This window comes from Podarcis muralis, chromosome 2 (assembly GCF_964188315.1).
Source record: "Podarcis muralis chromosome 2, rPodMur119.hap1.1, whole genome shotgun sequence".
Lineage (NCBI taxonomy): Eukaryota > Metazoa > Chordata > Lepidosauria > Squamata > Lacertidae > Podarcis > Podarcis muralis.
Window position 1 is genome coordinate 7,004,481 of NC_135656.1, and position 27,452 is coordinate 7,031,932.

Sequence of the window (27,452 nt, forward strand, 5' to 3'; positions counted from 1 at the left end):
GGGGTGATTTTAAGGGAAGAGGTGCACATGCATGCAGTAAAGGTAAAGAGGACCCCTGACCATTAGGTCAAGTCGTGACTGACTCTGGGGTTGCAGCGCTCATCTCGCTTTATTGGCCGAGGGAGCCGGCGTACAGCTTCTGGGTCATGTGGCCAGCATGACTAAGCCGCTTCTGGTGAACCAGAGCAGTGCACAGAAACGCCATTTACCTTCCCACTGGAGCACTTCCTATTTATCTACTTGCACTTTGACGTGCTTTCGAACTGCTAGGTTGGCAGGAGCAGGGACCGAGCAACAGGAGCTCACCTTGTCGTGGGGATTCGAACCGCCGACCTTCTGGTCAGCAAGTTCTAGGCTCTGTGGTTTAACCCACAGAGACACTTAGTCATAAGCATGCTTAAAAACGTTTTGCAAAAATAAAGGTCTAAAAAAGTATAAAAGGGTGGAAGAAAACACACACAGCATTCCCTCCTTTTGTTATCTGGTAGATTTGCAGGTCTAGTCATCAGCTGCTGCTGGACATGCAACATAGTGTCCCTGCCTGTCACCCCATTGGCTAATTCCCATTGAGCCAGTCCACGTTCCCCTTGTGATCATAATTCAGGGAAGAGCATAAATATACGTGAAATTATGTATTTATGGAAATCTAAATCTATGCAAGTTTTATCTGTGTTTATTGATGTGTTTGGCTGTATTTGAATGTATTTGAATTCGGGAAAATATTTGAAGAAATGTGTAAGTTGAGATTTTCATCCCTTGAGATGCTAGAGACTTTTCACTCATTCTGTAGGTATATCAGGAAATAATATTGTACAAACTATTGCATATTTTAACAATATTATCATTTGTTCTTGTTATTTTCAATTAGTCATACTCAGAATAAAGGTACCCCTGCCCGTACGGGCCAGTCTTGACAGACTCTAGGGTTGTGCGCCCATCTCACTTAAGAGGCCGAGGGCCAGCGCTGTCCGGAGACACTTCCGGGTCACGTGGCCAGCGTGACAAAGCTGCATCTGGCGAGCCAGCGCAGCACACAGAAACGCCGTTTACCTTCCCGCCAGTAAGCGGTCCCTATTTATCTACTTGCACCAGGGAGTGCTTTCGAACTGCTAGGTTGGCAGGCGCTGGGACCGAACGACGGGAGCGCACCCCGCCGCGGGGATTCGAACCGCCGACCTTTCGATCGGCAAGCCCTAGGCGCTGAGGCTTTTACCCACAGCACCACCCGCGTCCCCATACTCACAATAGATCCATTGAAATATTGGTCTATTGATTTCAATAGGTCTATCCTGTGTATGACTTATTATTAGTAGTAGTAATAATAATAGTCTTTTGATGGTTGGCTCATCATTGTTTTATGTTTGCTTTTTATTTGTAAGCTGCATTGAGCACATGCTTTGTAGGGGGGAAATGTAGGGTATGCACACACACACACTTATATTTATTGCACTTTTCATTTCAACAGCTTTCAATGTTAGCTTTCCAACTTGTGTAGAAGACAGGGGGCTGCCCCCAAAGTTGATGGGCATTTTGGAGTGCATGTGCAGCATCTTGTGATCAATTGCACAAGGCGAGGCTGACTTGCCCCCTCCCAATATTTTATTCAAGTTGGCACCCCTGCCATTAACAATCTAAAAAACAAGAACCAGGGAGAGTGAAAAATACAGAATTGCATTCTGGACAATGACTAGTAGCTGTGTATATTTTATAGGCTCAATAAGCCGCACTTTGCTTTTTTTAATTAAGCACAGCATTCCAAGCTCATAAATGCTGGAAACGTTCTGATCTCCCCATTATGAGACTGCCAAACCCAGTTCTCCAAAGAGATATAAAGGCCAAGCTCTTTTCAGAGTGGATCAGGCTGTTTCGTGTGGGCCCTTCCTGCAATTTTTAACTCTCCTCGTTTTCGAACGCATTGAACTTCAGAAGCAATGTCTTCTCCATCGAGCCCTGGAAACGGACCCAGCAGCTTTACTTCCTGCTCAGCTGTCCTTCCGCCGATCGGGAGCAAAGACCGTACCAGCTCTCCCAGCCCTTCAAGGGGATCCAGCTCTGGGTTCAGGGCAGCTGGTTACTTTAGCAGCAGAAGTCTGGGTGGCATCAGCTCAAGAGGATCCAGAAATTCCAGCGGTGGCTACCACTCCGCTAGATATGGATATGGCCATCGGGGAGTCGGCTATTCTGGAACTGGATTCAGTCACAGTCCTTATGGCTCATATGGGTTTAGGCGACCCGTTGCCAGCGGAACTGGGACGCCCTTCATCACTCCTGTGACTTGCAATGAGTCTCTGTTGCAACCTCTCAACCTGGAAATCAACTCTGCCGCCCAAGCAATGAAATGCCAGGAGAAGAACGAGCTCCAGTGCCTGAACAGCAAATTTGCCTGTTTCATTGACAAGGTGAGTTAAAAGGTCAGCATTCAATGCGATGCTTTGACCATGTGTCTTTAAAGCCTGCTGTTCAATCATTTACATGCCATTTGCCCCAAAGCCCCTAAATTACAAATGCATAAAAAATACTGGAAAGCAAACTGAAATAGGAAAATATGAACTTGTGCAAGGGAATGTCAGAGATGGGAGACTTTTGCTCACCAAAGACAGATGCCAACTGCTTCTGATTCTCCTATGAATGCAATGACATCTTCAGGAGAGATGTCCCCCTCCCTTCCCAGTTGATACTAAACTGATCTGCATCTCTTGGACCAATGTGCAGATTGGAACTTTGTTGTCCAAGTGTTCCGATCCAGTTTTCTATGCAAAAAAGGTTTGGATTACATTTAAAAAATGTGTATTTTGTAAGAAAATAATGTTTAGAGATGCATATTTGGAGAGAAAATGTTTTTTAAATACATATTTAAATGTGGGTTTTCATGTGGCTGTTGTGGGGCAGGGGGAGCACGTGGAAAGAGGGCAGGGCAGACTTCTGGTTGAACACATGGAAAAGTGTCACAAACCATGAAGGGACTGGTTTGCCCATCCTTACTCACTTTGAGAGCACATGGACAACAGTTGCTATTACGTAGAAGAAGTGGCCAGTGTGAGATTCTCTTATACATTTTCGGACTTCGCTCCTCTCCAAGGTAGTAATGCAGTTAGGTAATCTTAGACTCTGAACCTAATGGCTTTATGTCCTCTGCAACCCCTTTAGATGGCAACATGGAATACAGTGGTACCTCACAAGACGAATGCCTCGCAAGACGGAAAACTCGCAAGAAGAAAGAGTTTTCCGTTTTTCGAGGTGCTTCGCCAGACGAATTTCCCTATGGGCTTGCTTCGCAAGAAGAAAGCCCATAGGGAAATCTCCGGGGACCTCTTTTAAAATGCTGGCGGTCGGGAGCAAAGACTTTCGCCCACCGCCGGCCTTCAGAAGAGGTCCTGGACCTCTTCTGAAGGCTGGCGGGGGGCAAAAGTCTTTGCTCCCCCCGCCTGCCTTCCCGGGACAGCGGAGACTTCTCCGCTGTCCGGGGCGATCTTAAAATGCTGGCGGGCGGCAGCGAAGCCCTCCTGTCCCCGGAGCTTGCGGGGCGGGAGGTGGGGAGAAGGGCATTTCTTCCCACCGCCAGCCTTCAGAACAGCCTTCTGAAGGCTGGCGGTGGGAAGAAAAGCCCTTGTCCCCCCCCCCCCAGCCTTCAGAAGAGGTCGGGGGACAGACTGTCCCCGGACCAAACTTCTGAATGGAGGAAGAACTTGGCTTAGGTCTTGGGCGTGTATCCCTCCCAGCCCCACAGCCAGGGGAACTGGGGCACATCAGGGTAAATGGGATATTGGGGTGCTCTGCGAGATGTAAGTGTAGCAGGCAGCTCAGTCCATATCCCCGCACGCAGGGTAGTTCACTGACAACCTTTCAGGGTATGGCTAGTGACACCCCTTTAAGAGGGGACCCTGGAATCGCCGCCACAGGGGGGTGAGTCACCACTTCACGCCCCCCCATTATAGGGAAGAAAAGACTAAAGGATTCCACCCAAGGCCATAACCGCCAAAGTTGTGTTGAATTGCTACTGGGAAGACAAAACCTGCCAAAGCAGGAAAATTTCTTCCCGGTCTTTCAACAGCAACCAGTCATAGACCGTAGCAGCACCCGCTAAACAGGAAGAAAAAGTTTACCTGCATACAAGAAAACATTAAACTAAGGGAGGGCAGGGAGTGTGAATCTCCTAAGCCAACTGCCTGGATACTGTCAGCTCCACCCCCTTATATATATGGGACTGGCCCCACCTCCCAGCAATGAAACTTGAATACTGAGGCTGGGCATGAACCTCCAAAAAATAACACTGAGAGGCAGGCCAGTCCCTGTTTGCCAGTAAGTTCCCTGGGAACTGTAGCACCGTGTGAGACCCCGCAAAGGGCACCCACAATGTAAAGTGTGAGTGTTCATTCTGCTGAGTGGGCCCTTTGGCCTGTGCCCTGAAGTCCTGCTCTGGTGGCACCAGCTGCTCTCTTGGCCTCACTGGCGAGTTACTCAGTCATGTTCCAAACGCATTTTGAAAGCCGGGGTTTTGAAAACAAAGAGGGATGGCGGCGTAAGAATATGGGAGGTGTACCCAGTCCATGCAGCAGCTGGTACTGATATCTAAATCAGCTGAATGGTCCACCCTCTGCAAGAGAAGCACCTTTTCAACATGTTTCAATGGCCAGTTCCTGGGGTGTGCGGAAACAGATTACCCTAGGAATGCAGAAAGGAGAAAAGGGGATAAAATGGGAAGGGCCACAGCTGGGTGGTTGAGCATCTGCTTTGCATGCAGAAGGTCCCAAATTTAATCCCCAGCATCCCCAGGTAGGACTAGGGGTATCCCCTACTTGAAACCCTGGAGAATTAGTTGTGGTTAGTGTAAACCAGGCATGGCCAAACTGGCCCTCCAGATGTTTTGGGACTGCAACTCCCATCATCCCTAGCTAACAGGACCAGTGGTCAGGGATGATGGGAACTGTACAGTGGTACCTCTGGTTAAGAACTTAATTCATTCTAGAGGTCCATTCTTAACCTGAAACTGTTCTTAACCTGAAGCACCACTTTAACCAATGGGGCCTCCTGCTGCTGCCACGCCACTGGAGCACAATTTCTGTTCTCATCCTGAAGCAAAGTTCTTAACCCGAGGTACTATTTCTGGGTTAGTGGAGTCTGTAATACGAAGCGTTTGTAACCCAAAGCGTTTGTAACCCAAGGTACCACTGTAGTCCCCAAACATCTGGAAGGCCAAGATTGGTCATGCCTGGAGCAATACAGTGGTACCTCGGGTTACATACGCTTCAGGTTACATACGCTTCAGGTTACAGACTCCGCTAACCCAGAAATAGTACCTCGGGTTAAGAACTTTGCTTCAGGATGAGAACAGAAATCGTGCTCTGCGGCGCAGCGGCAGCAGGAGGCCCCATTTGCTAGAGTGGTGCTTCAGGTTAAGAACAGTTTCAGGTTAAGAATGGACCTCCAGAACGAATTAAGTACGTAACCAGAGGTACCACTGTACTAAGCTAGATCGACCAGTTGTCTGTTTTAGCATAAGGCAACTTCCCAAGTTCCTATAGCTTATTTGCAGAAGGTTTGGGAGTTTTCTTTTTCTATTAGATTCTGGTCTGTTTAGAGCTTATTGGATTTGTGGCTCTAGAAACCATGTGGTGTGGAATCAAGAATGACCTGTGCGCACCTGAAACAACTTTTTCAGCATGCCAATGCCAACAAAAAAATCCAGATTAGAAATTGTCCAGAAGAACAAGTGGGAAGAGCGGTGTAACACTCATAGCATGTTTGTGGGCTTCTAAGAGGTGTCTGGTTAGTCACTATGAAAACAGGATGCTGAGCTGAATGGGCTTTCAAGCCGATCAAGCAGTGGTCAGATAATTGTATGTGGTTGAAGACAAAGGGGGAATTCTATTTCACCCGAGCATTAACAGTGTGAAAATCGCAGGTCATTGGCTCTGTATTTATGTGTACATAGATAGAGAATGCTGAAGGATGCAGAGAACTCATGAGGGAGAAGGGAGAAATTGGAATTTTCTTTCTCTTTATTTTGCTGGGATCATTTTGCATATTGCTCTTTGATTTTTATTTATTTTTTAATCGCAGGACTGTTCACAGCATACAATAAAAACAGTTTTAAAAGAGCCAGCAGTGGGTTCATTCAGTGGGACATATTGTATTGCTTTTCCTGATTATAATGCTAATTCTTCTCTCAGGTTTGCTAATGTTCCTTTCACACGTCAGTGCCTGTTGCATTATGGATCTGTGTTCTCTCCCTACCCCCTTACTTGTATACCAGCATGTTGCATTAAATTTCACTCACACCAGTGTCACACTACTCTCCCACAATTTCTGCACATGTGTGATTTTGTTTCCCCATGATCCTCTCCTGGAAACAGCTGTATGCTGGTATACTGCCCCAAATTTCACCGCTTTCACAATTTTTCAGGTTAAGGGGGCTGCATAGGGATCCCCCCCCCAATTATGTAACATAGTAAAGGTAAAGGGACCCCTGACCATTAGGTCCAGTCGTGGCCGACTCTGGGGTTGCGGCGCTCATCTCGCTTTATTGGCCGAGGGAGCCGGCGTACAGCTTCAGGGTCATGTGGCCAGCATGACTAAGCCGCTTCTGGCAAACCAGAGCAGCGCACGGAAACACCGTATACCTTCCCGCCGGAGCGGTACCTATTTATCTAATTGCACTTTGATGTGCTTTCGAACTGCTAGGTTGGCAGGAGCAGGGACCAAGCAACGGGAGCTCACCCCGTCGCAGGGATTCAAACCGCCGACCTTCTGATTGGCAAGTCCTAGGCTCTGTGGTTTAACCCACAGCGCCACCCGCATCCCAAATGTATGCTGGTATACTGCCCCAAATTTCACCACTTTCACAATTTTTCAGGTTAAGGGGGCTGCATAGGGATCCCCCCCCGAATTATGTAACATAGAAATGACCCCTAAACATGAGTTATATGCCATTAGCTCTCCAGAAGTAGCTTTTACATCATGTGAACGCTCAAGTATAATGTGGAAATTAACAGTTTGGGAAATGCCAGGGAATAAGAATAAAACACTTCCAGCAACAATTTAAAAACCTGCTGAAGCTGAACCACTCTCTTTTTGCGGGGCGGGGCACTTCTTTGTTGCTGTTGTGGTTGAGAAAATTTGGGAGGGGGTGAATTGATTTTGGGGAGACATGGAAAGGAAATTAATGTTTTGGGCTTGGGTTATTAGAACTTAATGTTTCAGGATTTGAATATTTTGATGGTTTAGTTTTGCAGAGGCTGGAAATTTGTGGTCTCAGCCAAATCACTTGTTCCCAAGTCTGACACATTTGCCTTCTGAAGCAGAAATGGTTGTGGGGATCAAGTGAGCCTTGGGAATAAGCCCCCATATCTGCTTTGCATTCAGTTTGTTGTCTTGGGCAAGTCACATCTAGTCCAGTATCCTCCCTGAAGAGTGAATTGGTAAGATGCTTTTGAAAAACTTATTGCAAACACATGAACAAAACCATTCAGTAATCCATTGTTACATCTATCAAAATTTATTTACACTGCTGAATTTATCTTAATGCTACCACCCGAGGGACGTGGGTGGTGCTGTGGGTTAAACCACAGAGCCTAGGATTTGCCGATCAGAAGTCGGCAGTTCAAATCCCTGCGACGGGGTGAGCTCCCGTTGCTCGGTCCCAGCTCCTGCCAACCTAGCAGTTCGAAAGTACGTCAAAGTGCAAGTAGATAAATAGGTACTGCTCCGGCGGGAAGGTAAACGCTGTTTCCGTGCGCTGCTCTGGTTCATCAGAAGCGGCTTAGTCATGCTGGCCACATGATCCGGAAGCTGTCTGCGGACAAACACCGGCTCCCTCGGCCTATAGAACAAGATGAGTGCCGCAACCCCAGAGTTGGTCACGACTGGACCTAATGCTCAGGGGTCCCTTTACCTTTACTTTACCACCATTTTTAAATGAACACAATTTTCATCCATATATTCAGTAAACATTTTCCAGTCTTCTTTAAACATACATTCTTCTTGTTCTCTTATTCTATATGTTAAATCTACGCTGCCCACTTTTTGAAAGGAGAGATGGGTGCTCTCTGTATTCTCCCATAATGCTTGGTCACATACCCTATGTATTTGCAACAATTTTACTTATTGTAAAAGCACGATAAGCCTCCAGTGTATTCTGTTCTGAGGAAACTAACCCTGCCAATGTTTATTTCAATTTTCCTTCTTTTCTTCCTTCCAGAGCACAAAATACTATTCCAGGCACTAATGTTTACACTTATATTATACATGTAGCAGAATGTGCTTGGGAAATCAGACATAAGAAATAAAAATACAAAATGATTCCCCCCCCCCCCAGGAAATTAGCATGGAACTTGCTAGCTGCATACAAGAGCTAATGGATAGGCGTTGTGAATTTAAATGCCCCCTGTTCCTTTCTCAACTTTGAGATAGTGCTCTTTCAGTGTCAATCTCCGCTGGTTGTTGTAATGGATACAGAGACAACATATGCAATGGAAGATAGGATCATTAGTCCTCATGCAGAACTTTTCTGCAAAACTGATATGGGGGTATCAGTCCCAGTGAAATCCCTTTTCATGTGTTTTCCTCCTTGTGAATACATCCAAATCAGCTACATGGGAGAATGGCATGTCCGGGGTGGCCCTCTATGTCACATGGTACAAAAAAGAGTGAAAATAATGCTCTCTGATACCGTAATCTAGGGGTGATGACATTTTTCAGCTCAAGGGCCACATTCCTTTCTGGGCAACCTTCTGGGGGCCACCTGTTAGTGAAGGTTAGAGCAAAAGTGGGCAGAGCAAGGAATGGGAATTTTACTTTTGTGCCATAGCCTGGTTTATTCATATCTCACACGCCCCTCTCTATCCTCTGCCCAGGCAAGCAAGCAGCATTATCAGAGTACATATTCCAGCTAGGCAAAAACATTCAAGGGAAGTACAAAGAAAGGCTGGTGTGGCTCAGAATTGGATGTGGCTTGGGGGACTGTCAAGGGCCAGAAAGGGAACTCCAGAAAGTCACATGTGGTCCACCCAGGACATGAGGATCCTCATCCCCAATCTATGCCCTTATAGACATTCTGTGTTGTATGGAGGCAGATCAGAAGAAGCATTTCTCTGCACATATATCTGCCTTCTCAACTGAAGTACATGTAGGACCTTCCTGTGTCTGTATCACAGTGCACATGGGGACCAGTTCAAAGTGCATGGGGTTTTGGATGGTTGAACGTTCCAGCCAAGCATTTTTCTCCAGTTTAGTTTCTTACATTGTTGTTTAGTCATGTCCATATCTTTGTGTCCCCATGGACCAGAGCACACCAGGCACTCCTGTCTTCCGCTGCCTCCTGCAGTTTGGTCAAACTCATGCTGGTAGCTTCGAGAACACTATCTGTGATGGGATAATGAGCTGCTTGTGCGTAAATTCGCAGTCCCTCAGAGTTTGTTCAAGCCCACAAACTTCTGTCTGTGACAGAGCCCCTCAGACATGGCTGCTCTAATCACTTGCAGATTCCGACAGTGGTTGCTTTCGGAATCGTTTCCAGCATAAAAGCTCCTTAACGGAAACACGTCTTCTGGACTCACGGCGTGACAGTTTCCGGCGAGGAGTGGGTCTCCCTATGGGAGCTTCAGATACCCCCCACTGCTCTCGCTGGAAGAGTCCCTGAGCCCTCCCCCCTGCTCGCTTTCCCTGGGAGACCCACCTCTCCCTCTGCTGGTTCCTGCTTCCGCTGCTGAGTCTCTCCCAGCCTGCGTGATCCCTTTCACCACCGGTTCCTCCGATGGCAGTTCCCTGACACTATCCAACCATCTCATCCTCTGTCGTCCCCTTCTCCTTGTGCCCTCCATCTTTCCCAACATCAGGGTCTTTTCCAGGGAGTCTTCTCTTCTCATGAGGTGGCCAAAGTATTGGAGCCTCAGCTTCAGGATCTGTCCTTCCAGTGAGCACTCAGGGCTGGTTTCCTTCAGAATGGATGCGTTTGATCTTCTTGCAGTCCATGGGACTCTCAGGAGTCTCCTCCAGCACCATAATTCAAAAGCATCAATTCTTCGGCGATCAGCCTTCTTTATGGTCCAGCTCTCACTTCCATACATCACTACTGGGAAAACCATAGCTTTGACTATACAGACCTTTGTTGGCAAGGTGATGTCTCTGCTTTTTGAGAAGCTGTCTAGTTTCTTACATAGCATGTGAATAAATAACATGATCAACCAATACATCACCCTTTTTAAAAATAAAAATAAAAAATGGTCTCCCTTAAGCTGCTTTTGCTCTCCATTCAGGTCCGGTTCCTGGAGCAGCACAACCTGATGCTGAAGACCAAGTGGGACTTCTTGAAGGAGAAGAAGCGCCAGAAAAGCCACATGGAGCCCCTGTTTAGCGAATACATCAGTAGGCTGAGGAAGGAGCTGGAGTGCCTGGAATGGGAGAGGAATCAGCTGAAGGTCGAAATGAACAATTGGAGAGAAAGCATGGAAGGGAACAAGAAGAGGTGAACTCCAGGGCTGGGTTCAGCATTTTTCTTCTAAGTGGCCTGGTCTGAGGTGGGTCGCAACAGCAGCATGACTGAGTAACAGGGTTATTCTCTGCAGGTTATTCTCTGCATTAGACCCACCATGTTTTCCTCAATGAAGTGGTAAATCTGGGTTCAAGGTAGATTGTTACAGGTGCTCTGTGACGGTTGAACTACAGCTCCAAGGATTCTTTGTGGGAAGCCGTGTGGTGTGAGTTGCACTGCTTGGCAGCAGGTGGCCATTGGCTCAATGCTCTCAATGCTCACATTGAGAACTCTTCAACTTTTTCAGACCTGGCACCCACCTTCAACCCAATCATGCACTGGGTGCTGAAAAGGTAAAGGACCCCTGACAGTTAAGTCCAGTAGCAAACTCTGGGGTTCCCGTGCTCATCTCACTTTACAGGCCGGGGGAGCCAGCGTTTGTCCTCAGACAGTTTTTCCGGGTCATGTGGCCAGCATGACTAAGCTGCATCTGGCGCAATGGAACACCAAAACCAGAGCAACGCACAGAAACGCCGTTTAACTTCCTGCCGGAGCGGTACCTATTTATCTACTTGCACTTTTTGGTGTGCTTTCAAACTGCTAGGTTGAAAGGAGCAGGGACCGAGCAACGGGAGCTCATCCCATTATGTGGATTTGAACCACCGACATTCTGATCAGCAAGCCCAAGAGGCTCAGTGGTTTAGACCACAGTGCCAACCGCGTCCCTGATGCACTGGGTGACCCAGCTCCAATAGATATTTGTATGGTGGCTGTGCTGCTGTTGCGATCCACATCAGACCAGGCCACAGCCTGGTAGTGGGTCATGATTACCAATGGCCCAAACTCCATTCATTCATTCATTCATTCATTCATTCATTTCCCACTTTTCCCCAACTGGCTGCATGGGCAAAACTTGCTCATTTTCTATATGCAGGGACCTTTGTATGATGGGGGCACCTTGAGTCATGTGAGCCATGGAGCCTGTGCCTAGAATATGAACAACAGGGCCTGCCCAATACATTTTGCTGCCCGATTCAAAGGAATGATGGTGGCTTCCTGACACCACCACCATTCTGTGTACACAAACCAGCCAGACAGGCAGTTGAATCTTATTTCAACATTGGTGATGGGACAACTGGCTAGCTTAGATAGTGCAGGGCAGATCACACAAAACTCACTGCTCTGTCTTCCAACAACTTGTTGCCACTCCTTGCCATTGCCACCACTCTGCCTAATGTTAGGGCCAGCTTTGATTAGGAAGTGGTCCAGCCTACCCATAAGTGGACTATTTCAATGAGACCCCAAGCCTTAACAAGTCACTATCGGGCTAGTCATTTGAGGACATAATGACCTTCTATTTAGAAAGGCCTTCCTTTCTTTGTGGTTCAACATGGTGATATTAATTATTAGTCACTAACGCACAAAGTCTGTCTTTATAACCCCCCAGGTTTGAGGAAGAATGCAGTCGAAGGACATGTGCTGAAAACGAATATGTTGCACTTAAAAAGGCAAGTGATGGGCCATATTTCTGCTAAAGACCTTGAGAGAATTGTTGGTGGTTTGTTGGTATGGTGTCAGAATGGATCAGAGGTAGAGAAGAAGTATCACAAGAATATGATCACTTTGTTCTGGAGAACCAATGCAGTGTAGTGACTTGACCAAAAGAGATTAATCTGTGGCCTTCCATGTAACGAGGGACTACAATTTCCATCATCTTTCCCCATTGTCCCATATGCTGCCTGGGGCTGATGGTAGCTGGAGTCCAGCAACATCTGAAAGGCGTCAGATTCTCCTTCCCTGGTCTAGGTGAAGACTCAAAAGACCTGGCTTGAAGCACTTCAAGCAGATCAGTATTTATTTATGTTTTATTGATTTTTAACAATGTATTCATGGATGTTTTTGCTGGTTTTGTTATAGCTTTACATGTTGTATACCAGCTAGATAAACCTTTTATGAAAGTGCAAATTATTCATAAATGCCCTGAACACAACCAGAACAATGAGGATAAACAACTGGATTTTTAATTCTTTATTGACAAAGCACTCAGTTACATCAGCTTCTAACATGCAAGTGATGTACAACAATACTCCTCACTAACTAGCTGTCTAGGCAACCCAGATAGTAGGAGCTGTGATGAAATTTTGCTTCAGCACTGTACCTTTTTGTCTTCTCCTAGGAAGTGGATTGTGTCTTCATGGACAAATCACAGAAAGAAGCCAAGGTGGAAACTTTAATGCAAGACATCTGCTTTTACAGAAATACATTTGAAGAGGTAACAAGGAATGTTTATATTTGATCATGCTGCTTGGTTGTCATCACAAAATGGTTCCCATGGTCCCGTCTGGAAGGTCAGAGGCTCCCCCCCCCTCTTATTTAAGATGAAGGCTGTCATCCTAAGAGCCCCTGAAATAAGTGGAAATAAATGTACCCTTCTTGACTTGTACAGCTCAACTGATATGTACACAGGGTCATTGTCACACCTGAATGTGTGCCTCAACTATTTGTGTACACAGGCACTCAGATTGTATACTAGTTGAATATTATGTGTGAACACCACTTTATGTAGACATAAACATGTTTAAGGTCTAGGTACAACCATCCTTTTTTTAGACTTAAAAAAACTTATCCCAAGTAAAATAGTTTACTATCCACCTCAGGATTGTGACATTAAAAAAAGGAAATTCAACAGCCACAGGCTGAATGTGTTCTGTGTAATTCATAGGAAATAAGTGAGTTGCAGTCATGCATCTCAGACACTTGTGTCACAGTGAAAATGGACAACAGCCGAGGCCTGGATGTGGGCTGCATCATTGAAGAGTTCCACCGTCGGTACGAAGACATTGCCTCCCGGAGTCGAGCCGAGGCTGAAGCTTGGTGCCAGTGCCAGGTTCATTGATCTGTCTTCTTGAACATCTCCGTTATATATGTTTTTTTTTGTGTGTGTGTCTTTGTGTGTACCCCATACTAGCCATTACGACTAGGTAAAGGGACCCCTGACCATTAGGTCCAGTCGTGGCCGACTCTGGGGCTGCAGCGCTCATCTCGCTTTATTGGCCGAGGGAGCCGGCGTACAGCTTCCAGGTCATGTGGCCAGCATGACTAAGCCACTTCTGGTGAACCAGAGCAGCACACGGAAACGCCGTTTACCTTCCTGCCGGAGCGGTACCTATTTATCTACTTGCACTTTGACATGCTTTCGAACTGCTAGGTTGGCAGGAGCAGGGACCGAGCAACGGGAGCTCACGGGGATTCGAACCACTGACCTTCTGATCAGCAAGTCCTAGGCTCTGTGGTTTAACCCACAGCGCCACCCGCATCCCATTATGACTATGCTCCACCTAAATAGCCCATGGCCATTACGACTATGCTCCCATAGCCATTACAACTATGCTCACCTAAATAGCTGGAGACAGCAATGCGTCTCAATACCAGTTGCTGGAACACACAGGCGAGGGAGAGTACTCATGTGATCAAATCCTGCTTGTAGGTTTCCCAAAGGTTTCTGGTTGGCCACTCCTCCTCCTCCTCCTCCTGGTTCTTTGTTGCATTTATATCCTTCCCTTTTCTCCAAGGTCTTCCCCACAATAACTCTGTGAGGTAGGTTAGGCAGCGAGTCAGTGACTGGCCCAAGGTCACCCAATGAGCTTCATAGTTGAGTGGAGATGTGAACCCTGGCCACCCAGGTCCCAGTCTGACACTTTAACCACTACACCACATTGGTATATTAGTCACCTAGTGACTTCTGGGTGACACACATAATAAGGCTGGAATCACCTGATATGCATTCCATGGGATGACCACCTAAAACAGCTCCCCTGTGTCAGCTTCTCCTCGTTGGCTCCATAACGCAGGCCAGCCTTCCTCAGCCTGGTGCCCTTCAGATATTGTTGGACTCCAACTCATTTCAGCCCTAGCCATGTGGTCAATGGTCAGGGATGACGGGAGCTGTAGTCACAACAACAGCTACACGGCCTCAGGTTGGAGGAAGCTGGGTGAAGAGCAGCCTTTCTCAATCTATGGGTTCCCAGATGTTGCTGAGCTACAACTCCCATCACCCCCAGCTAGCAAGGCCAGAGCTCAGGGATGATGGGAGTTGTAGGCCAACAACATCTGGGGACCCACAGGTTGAGAGCCGCTGCTGTAGAGGAACACTTGCCTGTGATAGGTAGCATCTATAGCTCAGTGAGAGAGTATGTGTTTGGCAAGCAGGTTCAACTTATCCATATGGGTTTCAGATGTATTGGTATTTTGCTCAGCCACATCAATTCTCTCCTTGCAGTACCAGGAGCTGAGGACAACGGCTGCCAAACACTGTGACAATCTACGCAATGTCAAGGATGAACTTGGTGAGCTGACTCGGATGGTTCACCGACTGCAGGCTGAAATCTCAAATGTCAAATCCCAGGTGAGAATGACCAGTGGAGCTTGGCTGCAACAAGAACACCACTATTGTTGAGGAGTGTCATAACGGTGATGGAGCTAATATTAACAGTTCTTGTGGCAGATTAACACATTGTCATCTTAAGAAGGGGATATGTTATTCAAGACCCATTCTGCCTGTGTTGGAAGATGAGATAAGGTTTGTTTCATTATGTGCAATCCTTAGTGAGTTGGATGTGTGCTCCAAAACATCCAGATGAGAACTATCTTGTTCCCTTTGATGTCCATTGGGTGGTAACTAACACATCCCCTAAGTGCAAGGAGTTCCACTCTGTAATGGAACTTCGCCCTCTTCCCTCCTTCTTTGCCTTCTGAATCTGTGCCACTGGACCTGAGTGTACAGTGGTGCAAGCCTGGGGAACAGCCACTCACAAGCTGTTCAAGAACTTTTCTCATGCCACCGCCCATCTGATAGTCATGTGAAAACCAAAGGAGAATGGAGATTCATCTTAGACTGTTCATGCTACAGAACTTTGTTCTCGTGTGCTCTTTTCTTTGTCTCTCGCCTTCCCTCTGTGTGTTCTGTGCCGACAGCGCTGCAAACTGGAAGAGGAGGTAGCTGGAGCTGAGGAACGTGGGGAGATGGCGGTGAAGGATGCCAAATGCAAACTGGCAGGTCTGGAGGAGGCCCTGCACAAAGCCAAGCAGGACATGGCTTGCCAGCTACGGGAGTATCAGGCCCTGATGAACCTCAAGTTGGCCCTGGATATTGAGATTGCCACCTACAGGAAACTCCTGGAAGGAGAGGAGTTCAGGTGAGACTCTTCTGGACCCATTTGAAAGTCTATTTTAGAAAAGCTCCCCCAGAAAAGCAAATGTCAAAGTTTCACTGCAATATTAAGTGTGTACATTTGTTGATTTGTATAATACAAATCAACCTATGGCATGCACAGATATGCAAACTGTACAGTTGTTGAATGTAACACGTGAATACCCTTATTGTGTTGTTTCTGAATTAATCTGCATAAAAAAGATCCGCACAGGAAATCTCCAGACGGATACATATTTGTAAACATGTTTTCTTTGCAAACATACATTCCTATATCACTTTATTTCAAAATGCAGATTTCTAAATATATTTTATTTCAAACTATGCTTTTAAAAATGCACCTTGATGTGTGTGTTTTTTGGAGGGGCTAGTAACTGTATCACAAATAGGGATGAAGGTTATTTTTGTTTGGTCCACATTTTTAAGTGAACTGACTTAATTCACATCTCCCAGACTAATACTTGGCTTGAGATGTAATTAGTCTTCAGATCTCACACTTCTCCAAATTCTGTGATACAGTTTTCAGCTCAAAAACCAGGAGCTGTAGCACGGCAACATCTGGAGAGTCACAGGTTCCCCACCCCTGCCATATACTTACCATATTTTTTGCTCCATAGGGTGCACCGGACCATAGGGCGCACCTAGTTTTTAGGGGGGGGAATAAAGGGGGAAAAATTATTTCCCCTCCAGGTTTGCGGATAGCTGCCTGAAGCCCAGGGAGCACAGCGGGAGTTGGCACTGTGCTCCCCGGGCTTCAGGCTGCAGGCTGCTATCCGCAAGCCTTCAGAGCCCGGAGGGAACTCCCGCCGCACTCCGAAGGCTTGCGGATAGCTTCCTGAAGCCTGGAGAGCAAGAGGGGTCGGTGCGCACCCACCCCTCTCGCTCTCCAGGCTTCAGCAAAAGCCTGCATTCGCTCCATAGGACACACACACATTTCCCCTTCATATTTTTTTTGGGGGGGGGGTGCGTCCTATAGAGCGAAAAATACGGTATGTTGTGGGGCAAGGGAGATTCCAATTCTTGCAGGCAGCTATCAGAAGGCAATGAGAGTGTTAGTCATGCAGTGCACATATAAAGGTCCACAAGCAAATCAGTAATGATTCAAAATTCACTGGAAGACAGCTAGTTCTCCATCATTTATCCTCCTTTGCCATATGCAGCCGCAACAGAGAACCTGTTCTGTAGGCTACGCTTTCAGTCTATCTAAGATGATAGCAACACACACACAAACACCTAGAATGTACACCTGGAATATGCCACAGAATCCCCAGAATCCTTTGCAATGTACAGAAGTTCCATAGCATAGATGCAGAGTTTCCTTGACATTTATTCATGTGCAAACTGCTTCCTAAAAAGTATAGAAGCAAACACAACAAAGTATATATGTTCTGCATGCATTTTTCCTATGCACAAGTGATCAGAATAAAGGAGGGAAGAATGAATGTAAAGTGACCTTGTGCCAAGCCAGATTCTCATTTTATTTTTCTTACATGCTTAAAAAACAACAATTTAATACAGGAGGATTTAAACTCACCAATTCTACAAGCTAGAAGATTTTCTGTTAAACGTGCCCCCAGTTGGTGACAGGTAGCATTCACAACATGAAGGACCTGGCTAGTTTGACTTTTCCCAGGCTTTTCCCAACCTGCAATTGGGTGGTGACTTTCTCATTGAGCTCCCATTGCTCTGTCCCAGCTCCTGCCAACCTAGCAGTTCAAAAGCACACCAGGTTCCAGTAGATAAATAGGTACTGCTGCGGCGGGAAGGTAAACGGCGTTTCCGTGTGCTCTGGTTTCCATCACTGTGTTCTGTTGCACCAGAAGTGGTTAAGTCACGCTGGCCGCATGACCCGGAAAGCTGTCTGTGGACAAACGCAGACTCCCTCGGCCTGAAAGCGAGATGAGCGCCGCAACCCCATACCATCATATCTCAGGTTGAAGTAGCTCCAGGTTAAGTATTTTCGGGTTGCGCTCTGCGGCAACCCAGAAGTAATGGAGCACGTAACTTCTGGGTTTCACCACTCGCGCATGCGCAGATGCTCAGAATGACATCATGTGCATGCACGGAAGCGGCGAATCATGACCTGCGCACGCGCAGACATGCAGTCGAGAGTTACACTCTACTCAGCATGCGAACAGGGCTCCGGAACGGATCCTGTTTGCATCCAGAGGTACCACTGTAGTCACCTTTGACTGGACATAACTGTCCAGTGATCCTTTGCCTTTTCTCATTGAGAATTTACTGCTGTGGGTGCTGTTTAATGCTGGCCTTTGCCAAGTCGTTTTTTCTGTATGTTGTCCCTCTATCTGGGTAGTTTGGATTGCTTCTTTAAAGGGCAGTCAGACAGACAGACAGACAGATGGATAGATAGACAGACAGATGGATAGATTGACAGACACACACAGAGAGAGAGAGATATGCACATATACATGCACAACCTATTTCTAGCTATGAAACTGTTGGTGATTTAGGCCTAATATTCAGCTAATGAGATATTTCAATCTATTTAATTCCTTCTAGGATGGGCGATGGAGAATGTGCTGTGAACATCTGTAAGTACCTCCAAGAGATGCCTCCAGAAATGCCATTGCTAATTTATTCATTTCTTTCTGTTTTGGGTGGACCCTTTCTATATATCTCACCCTGTGGTCCCTTCCTCCCCTTTCCCTCCCCAGCTGTGCAGAGGAGCCAGGGCGCTGTCGTGTGCAATCCTGACCACCACTGTGGACCCGGAAGATGTGGGCACATCATGACAAATGGAAGAGATTCCTGCAGCCCAGCAGGTTTCAAAAGAGGCATGGCTCCCTGTGGAGATGCGGGTCTCCCATGTGGAGACAGCCATACCCCTCCTCCCGAAGGATTTAGCACCCAGAGTGTCAAGAGCTCAAACGTTAAACATGTAGCAGCGGCTTCTCCTTGCGCATCAAGAGGTTAAATCTAGACTTTGGGTTTCTGCATGCCTGAAGTTGTTGATTCAGCATTTGTACACCTTGACTCAGCAATTCTTGTACTTTTCAGGACAATCCTTGGGGACAGGTCCATCCACCTTTATTGGCTCCCTAATCTTATGTCACTTTCAATTCACAGTGAATTCTGAGTATCAACCAACTTCTGCATAACCAGGATAAAGACTGTTGCTATTTTTGTGGTCCCTTATTCTAAGATCAAACGGAGGTAAGGCGGGAGCCCCCAGGGGCTTTCCTCCAGCTCCAGTTAAACCCCTTGATCACCCAAAACACTGATTTTAAGAGGATGTTGTCATTTCAGGGTAACTGATTACGAAAGCAAGTTCCAACGCCTACAGTGAAAGGGAAGGGTTATTTCATTTGGTAATGCTGTGTATTCTGATGATAAAAAAATAAGTACATAGCTTCCTGCTGAAAATATTGTGTTAAAGGTCTATTTCTTACCTGCAAATACCCAGACTTTTGCACCCTTTCTTGCTTCTCTCCTTTTGTTTTGTCCTGGGAAATGGCTTCTTTATACAAACTTTGGGTGCTTCCAGACAGGGTCTTAATACTGTAAATGATCATATATATGTATCTCAAATGGGTCATATGTTAGATTTTTTTAAAAAAAAACTTGCTGTATTTTCCCTGGAAGGGAGGTGGGGATATTGACTGATATTTTGATTCCAGCAATGTCTTGTTGATGCTACAAAACATTTTATGGCCCTTCCTTATTGCTTGTCCAGCAGTAGTTAAATACATACTGCACCTGCAGTTTGATGCCATGGTTAATAGCCAGAGACATCTATCTTCTAAGAATTTCTCTTGGGCTGCAGTCCTGTACACATTTACCTTGGCAGGGACTGGGAGTAAGCCTCAATGAATTCAGTGGGGCTTGATTCTGAGTAGACATGCACAGAATTGCATTGCCAGCCCTTTTTAAATGCCCGATCTAGGCACTGGTTTGCACAAAGCTGTGTCTTCATGCAAGCCAAGAATGTATAACCAAAACCGGTTTGCAAAAGAAGACAAAGTGCTTTCTGTGAATTATAGAGGTGAAGGTATTTAGGCAGCCTAAATGAGACTGAATACACCAGTCTTTGGTGAATGAGGAAGGGAGTCGGGTTGCTTTTCAGCTGCTTGTGTATCTGCCAAATTATATCTCAGTGACAGAGCTTTAGCACTGCATGACTGCTAGCAGAGAATAGCCCAACAAGAAAGTGGAAACTGTTTTAGGTTTGGGCATGCCTTTTACCGTCTGGTGGGTTGCTTTTTAAAAATGTGAACCTCTGTGTGTGTGCATGTGAACTTCTATTTTAAATAAATCAATTCAGCTAAGCAATGACTCCAGTCTGACTAGCTTTAAGCATGCAGCAGAGAATGAATGCTATGGTTGAGCTACATTATGGGTAGCATTTTTCAGTTTTAAGGCTGTCTGATAATCTACAGGCAGCTGGTTCCCATATGCACTTCGGTTATTTGATTGAATGATTACTTGCAAAAACACCATCTTAATGCAGGCATAGGCAAACTCAGCCCTTCAGGTGTTTTGGGACTACAACTCCCATCATCCCTAGCTAACAGGACCAGTGGTCGGGGATGATGGGAGTTGTAGTCCCAAAACATCTGGAGGGCCAGGTTTACCTATGCCTGCCTTAATGACATTGCTTTCTAGTGGACTTAGTTTATGGGTCCACTGCCAAGCTCCATGCTGGGTAATTCCAAGATGCACACATGCTTATATTATCCAAGCTTGTGATGACCCTGGTCTACTCTCTCCATCCCTGTGTCCATTCCAATGTGGTACAGTGGTACCTCGGGTTAACTACTTAATTCGTTCCGGAGGTCCATTCTTAACCTGAAACTGTTCTTAACCTGAAGCACCACTTTAGCTAATGGGGCCTCCTGCTGCTGCCGCGCCACTGGAGCACAATTTCTGTTCTCATCCTGAAGCAAAGTTCTTAACCTGAAGCAGTATTTCTGGGTTAGCGGAGTCTGTAACCTGAAGTGTATGTAACCTGAAGCATATGTAACCTGAGGTACCACTGTACTCCTCATTCAATGAATGGGTTCCCTCCATCATCTGTGTCCTCTCTTTGTGCCATCCACCACACCACACCCTGGTGAGGGAAACAGCTTGGCACTGATATTGAGAAGGGTGTGTTTTCTGAACTGTAGGGCCATCAAGATGGGAAGGCTTTCCAACCATTCAAATGCTATCCTATACATAGCTGCAGGGCCACCCAGGAGCTAATGAGAGGTGACCACCTCAGGTGGCCAGATCCATAGGGGCAGCAGATCCTGGTGCAGATCTGCATTCTCCTCTTGTTCCTGATGTAGATCTTCACTTACCCTTTCTTCTTTGAGGGAGGGAGGGTGCCATTTTGTGGTTCGTCCTAGGTGCCAAAATGTTTCTGGCTAGCCCTGCATAGCTGAAACTTATCCCACAGCCTTCAGCCATGTACATAATGTAAAATATTAGGTTGGTTTACTCAGCAAGTGGACAACATGTCATTCCAACTAGGGTAGCTTTAGTTACCACCTCTTCGGATGGCCCATCCCCACAATGGAATCACTACTACTTTAAAACTAGCCCCCCAACATGACCCAGTTTCAAATGGCTTGTGTTCCATGTGTAACAACAGCAGAGCGAATCCAACTTCCCCTCCAACTTCCTGAGGCAATCCTGAACAACCTTGGGACCATGGGGATGGGTTGGGGAGGAGAATATTAGTTTTTCCTCTCCCTGCCATGGTCCTGATAAAAATCACATTTCAGAAGCTCTTTTCTGTATATCAAGGGAAGCTCCTATTGGTCTCAAAGGAGGGAATGTTCCTTGGAATGCAAACTGTACCTTTGGATTGGCTATTCTTGTCAGAACTGTAGAGGGGAGAAAGTTAACTCTTCCCCTTCTCCATCCCCACCAACCATAGTCTCAAGACTGTTCAGACTTTCCCAAGGTTGCTTGCTGTTTACGTAACAAAAAGTGAGCTCCTTATTTGCATTCACGCACTTAATGTCACAGGCAAACACAGGGATGAATTCATGCAATCTCACATGCATGTCCTAAGCACTAGGTCCAGCTTTTACATGAGTAATGTGCAGATATGAACCATCTCAGCACAGAGCAAAGGTAGCAGATGGGTATTGCTAATATGGTGCTCTTCAGTTGTTTGTGTGACTCCTGTCAGCCCCAGACAGCCTGGCCAATGGTCAAGGATGATGGGAGATGGAGACTGACAACCTCTGAAGTGTTCCATGTGCACTACATTAGGCCATGCCTAATGTGATGCCAGCAGCAGCCATATGTACCTTACATTTGGGGGAATTTGCAAGTGAAACAGCTGGAATCCCAACCAGCATGGCCAAAGGATTATTCTTCAGAAACATCTGGAGGACCAGATGTTCCCATCCCTCATCCAAAGAGGTGAGGTGGGGAGCTTATATACTCCTCCCTAATAACCATTATATATTTCGAGTACACACACACAATCAACAGAAGCCCAACTCTGATTGTACGGGCACCTTTTGGACTGCCCTGAGAAATAAATGATAGGCTGTATAGATTTTTATGGTGAATGTGTCATATCACAATTGCACTTCAATGGGAGAAGTTAATGTCTTGAAATTGTGCAAGTATCATTGCAAAACATTAAGTAGGGCAGTATCATTTGCAACATCAACACCTCTAGCCATCGTTAGAAACTTGCTTGCTAGCCCAGCAGTACTAAATTTCTGTGATGTGTGAAGCGTTCAGAGAAGCGCAGCTTCACAATACTGTCCTCCAAGATGGAGAAAAAACAATGGAAACTAAGAGGGTTTGCTCAATAATAATAATAATAATAATAATTTATTATTTATACCCCGCCCATCTGGCTGGGTTTCCCCAGCCACTCTGGGCGGCTTCCAACTGAATATTAAAAACAGTACAGCATCAAACATTAAAAACTTCCCTAAAGAGGGCTGCCTTCAGATGACTTTTAAAAGTAAAATAGTTGTTTATTGCTTTGACATCTGCTGGGAGGGCGTTCCACAGGGCAGGAGCCACTACCGAGAAGGCCCTCTGCCTGGTTCCCTGTAACCTTACTTCTCGCAATGAGGGAACCGCCAGAAGGCCCTCGGCGCTGGATCTCAGTGTCCGGGCTGAACGATGGGGGTGGAGACGCTCCTTCAGATATACTGGACCGAGGCCGTTTAGGGCTTTAAAGGTCAGCACCAACACTTTGAATTGTGCTCGGAAACGTACTGGGAGCCAATGCAGATCTCTCAGAACTGGTGTTATGTGGTCCCGGCGGCCACTCCCAGTCACCAGTCTAGCGGCCGCATTCTGGATTAATTGCAGTTTCCGGGTCACCTTCAAAGGTAGCCCCACGTAGAGCGCGTTGCAGTAGTCCAAGCGGGAGATAACTAGAGCATGCACCACTCTGGCAAGACAGTCTGCGGGCAGGTAGGGTCTTAGCCTGCGTACCAGGTGGAGCTGGTAGACAGCTGCCCTGGACACAGAATTAACCTGCGCCTCCATGGACAGCTGTGAGTCCAAAATGACTCCCAGGCTGCGCACCTGGTCCTTCAGGGGCACAGTTACCCCATTCAGGACCAGGGAATCCCCCACACCCACGCTCAAGATCACATGCATTAATAGTTAGGAGAGAGGTGCTACTATTATGCTTATGACTACATGAAAAATATAGGCACACAAGAGCCCTATAAATTTTGCTGATGTTTAGGGATGGGAGACAGATTTGATTTTGTTTGCATTCTGATGAAAAACTACCCAATTCATGCTTCTTGAACCAATACATGAACCGAAACACAACTACCCATCAAAATGCACACTTCTCTGAGTTTTGCAAAGCAGTTCTCCAATGAAACAATGTGCATATATGTTAAGGAAAAGTGCACACAAACATTGATGTAATTAGTGAAAATGGCATACAAAAATGCATTGCATTAGGGAAATTGCTTGCAAGTACGTGGATTAGGAGAAATGCGCTCTAGAGTGATGCCAATTTTTCACAAGGATTAAAATAAATAAATCCAAAGATTACTGTGGAAACAGAGAGAAGCAGAGAGAATTGAAGATGGAAAAAGGGAGATCCATCTCTCTCTAATAATGTTTCTTCCTTTTGCCTTAAAATCCCCGCAAAGCTTTTGTGTGCTTGACTTTTGCTTTACCTGAAATTCAATGGCAATATTATTGAAACATTTTAAAGCTTTTTTGGAATTTCCTGTGGATGCCTTACTTTCTCAAATTGCCCATTACATGAAATTCACAGGCAACTCTAGCCCCTTGACCAATGATAGCCATAGGTGCAGTCCATGCATAGAGCAAAGAATGGGACTGTTGCACTAACCCCACCCCTGATGCCACATAGCTGGCACATCTTCCAAGGTCAATCTGACTTGGCATCCTTTAAATGGTGATGAGCTATTCCCTCTTGCAATTTAAAGGCTCTGATGCAGTTGGATTAGACACATAGGAAGCAACCTTCTACGGCGTTGTGCTGTTAGTCCATCTAGACCTGTATTGTCATGGCTCTCCAGGACTTGGGGCTGAAAGGTCTTTCCCATAAGCTGAAACCTTATTCTTTTAACTGGAGATGCCAGGGATGGAACCTGAGACCTTCTGCATGCAAAGCAGGTGTTCTACTATGCTATGAAGACTGGGTCTTGAGAGTGCACATACACATACACAACCCAAGACGTTTTGCTGCTTGGAGTGGAGGATGAAAAGGCACCCACCCTATTCTACACACACAAGCAGACTGACCAACCGTCAGATCATACTTCAACACTGACAGCAGGGCAGGGCCCTTCAGCACCTGAGGGCAGCAGTCTAGCTTGTGGGGACAGAGGGCAGGCTGCATGTCATACACTTCCAGCAGTGGAGTATGGCCAGAGGGCTTAGGGGTATGGCAGACAGGCAGCTAGCACTTTACTACACACACACACACACACACACAGAGAGAGAGAGAGAGAGAGAGAGAGAGAGAGAGAGAGAGAGAGATCTGTTGGGACACAGAGATCACATGTACCCTCTGAGACAGTTCTACCCCACATCACCCTTTAGCCTGGGAAGTAGTAACTCCAATAACTGGGCTTGGAGCCCACATGCTAGAGACCTCCTATATACCCCTTTCTGAAAGGCAAGTCCCCCTCACAGCTTAAATAATCCTGAAGGGGCAGGAGAATTTGGCTTCAGTGAAGCAGAGCAAAAAGGTAAAGGTAAACATACCCCTGACCATTAGGTCCAGCCGTGGACGACTCTGAAGTTGCGGTGCTCATCTTGCTTTACTGGCCAAGGGAACCGACATTTGTCCGCAGACAGTTTTACCGTGTCATGTGGCCAGCATGACTAAGCCACTTCTGGAGAACCAGAGCAGCGCATGGAAACGCCGTTTACCTTCCCGCCGGAGTGGTACCTATTTATCTACTTGCACTTGAAGTGCTTTCGAACTGCTAGGTGGGCAGGAGCTGGGACCGAGCAATGGGAGCTCACTCCATTGCGGGGATTTGAACCGCCGACCTTCTAATTGGCAAGCCCTAGGCTCTGGGGTTTAGAGCACAGCACCACCCATGTTCCTGAAGCAGAGCATAGGGTGACCCATATTTCAACCCAAGGCTGAAGAGGAATGAGAGACATGCAGTAAGAGATGATACTAACACAGTGAAGGCAACACCTGACAGCTACTTATTGGGTGTGGGGAGGGGTCTCCACTGAGAGTAACCCCATAAATCTGTGGCATGATGTGTTGATGGCTGCAGTTTTCAGGGAGACTGTGTGAAACCCATGCCTGTCATTGCATTCCTAATTCTGTTTCCACTTCACAAAGACTCTGCTTCTTCAGCAGCTTAGAGGGATTTTGCAAAAGGTCCCATTATGTTGCACAGCAATGACTTTGCTACATCAAAGCAACCTTTCATCTCCAGGCAGCACGTCTGATAATTAAGCCTCCCAACATTTTTGGGTGTGTGTGTGTGTGGAGATCATAGCACCTTAGAGCTGGAAAGGACCCAAGGGTCATCTAGTCCAACCCCCTCATTATCTTTGCTAAGAGGTCTATAAACTGAGATGCAGAGGTCGCACAGCCAACTACTGACAAAACCAGGAAGGGGTGTCAACTTCAAATCCCAACTTCTTGATATCCGTGTCATAATTACAAGTCTAGTTTCCTCCATGTATTAAAAGGGGAAGGTGGAATCAGCCCTTTAATACAGCATTGTAGGCGCTGTAAAAAAAAAAGGCCTTTGTGAAATCCCTAAAACTCTTTTTCATCTACCAGGTGATCAGCCATCAAACAGTGTGGATGAGGACATGGGGAGTTGGTTCCCTAAATGTCCCAAGCTAATAAATGTCAGAGAAGTTGCTTTCTCTTCCATTTCAATGCTGGCCAAACCCAGCTGTCCCAAACAGATATAAAGGGAGCATTTCCTCGCAGTTAACCACACTACCTCTGCCTCTTTTGCTTTGCAGTTTCGCTTCCCCTTTTCCTCTTTCAGCTTCTGCTCTCCTACGAAACCATGTCTTGCCACTCAAACTCTGCATGTGGCCCCAGGAATTTCAGCTCCTGCTCAGCTGTCCTGCATCCTGCAGGTCATGCTTCCCGGGTGAGCACTTCCTGCTCCGCTAAGGTCACTGAGATCAGCTATGGAGGAGAGGGTCATTTTAGTAGCAGGAGCCTCGGTGGCGCCGGTTCATGTGGCCCCAGGATGGCTGCCAACAGTTGCCTGCCTCCGAGGTGTGGATATAGCTGTCATGGTGCCGGCGCTGGATACGGCTATTGCGGCACTGGATACGGCTATGGTTTCAGGCGCTCTGGAGTCTGCCCACCCTGTTCACCTGGCATCACCCCCGTCATCTGCAACGAGACGCTGCTTCAACCTCTCAACCTGGGGATCGATGCCACAGCCCAAGCAGCAAAATGCCAAGAGAAAAATGAGCTCCAGTTCCTCAACAGCAAGTTTGCCTGTTTCATTGACAAGGTGAGTCATGGAAGGGCTATAGCTCAGTGGTTAGAGCATCTGCCTTGCATGCAGAAGATATGGCCTAGCTTCAATCCCTGGCATCTTCACATAGGACAGGAATGTCCATTGCCTCGGAGAGAGACACTGCAATACTGACCTAGCTGTACCAATGGTGTCACGGTCCGGGTTACAGGCAGTCGGAGTCCCGGCTTGGTACGTCGGGACCAGGGTAGAGGTCAGGAAGCAGGAATCAGCAGTCCAGGGTCAGCAGTCCAGGGGTCAGGAAGCCAAGAGTCCACGAATCAGGAAACCAAGAGTCAGGAAGCCAAGGGTCCAAGGTTCAGGATACCAGGTGCCAGGAAGCCAAAGCACAGCTAGGTGGGTAGCGTGTTGCTGTGGCAAAGAGCCAGAGGGAAATGCTGGTCTTATTACCCCTCCTGGCCCTTGACACCAGGTGCTACGCGTCTTCTGTCAAGCCTCACCTGTGAGGCAGCGCCTTGCCCTTCCAGGCCAAACTCAGGAAGGCCCCAGTCCTGCAAGGCCCTACCAGTCACAGGGCTTGGCTCCTGCATGCACTCCTGACAAATGGTCTGACTCTGCATAAGGCTGGTATGTTCCAAAGAGTTTGGCAGGGAATGTATATAGAATGCTTATGCCTGAGATTGGAAGATCAAGCACCACTCTTTGGATATATTTCAGAAGCAACCAAAGTCATATCATAGATGATCTGAATCTAAGCTGGCCTTTTACTTGAGGCAGGTGGCATCTCATCAGCTTCCTCTGTGTATTGTGAAGATGGTGCCACAAAACGCTCTGTTGGAGATTGATCAATATGTCTTTTCAAAAGGAGGAGAGAAAATAG

The 27,452-nt window shown here is 46.7% G+C and overlaps 1 protein-coding gene across 1 annotated transcript; it reads left to right on the top strand.

Moving 5' to 3' along the window:
• The first annotated feature begins 1,931 nt into the window (after positions 1 to 1,931).
• On the top strand, positions 1,932 to 27,078 carry LOC114593008 (keratin, type II cuticular Hb5-like). Its single transcript, XM_028721470.2, has 11 exons — positions 1,932 to 2,399; positions 10,254 to 10,462; positions 11,916 to 11,976; positions 12,645 to 12,740; positions 13,191 to 13,355; positions 14,748 to 14,873; positions 15,443 to 15,663; positions 18,198 to 18,229; positions 18,353 to 18,576; positions 26,126 to 26,608; positions 27,067 to 27,078. The coding sequence occupies exons 1-11, from the start codon at positions 1,932 to 1,934 to the stop codon at positions 27,076 to 27,078; spliced, it is 2,097 nt and encodes a 698-aa protein (XP_028577303.2).
• The last annotated feature ends 374 nt before the right edge of the window (positions 27,079 to 27,452 follow it).

Excerpts from the sequence above, each read along its gene's own strand:
- LOC114593008 (XM_028721470.2), top strand. The coding sequence starts at position 1,932 with ATGTCTTCTCCATCGAGCCCTGGAAACGGACCCAGCAGCTTTACTTCC. Across the intron at positions 13,356-14,747 it reads AAGCTTGGTGCCAGTGCCAG|TACCAGGAGCTGAGGACAAC; the intron begins GTTCATTGATCT and ends CTCTCCTTGCAG. Across the intron at positions 18,577-26,125 it reads AGAGCTCAAACGTTAAACAT|CTTCTGCTCTCCTACGAAAC; the intron begins GTAGCAGCGGCT and ends TTCCTCTTTCAG.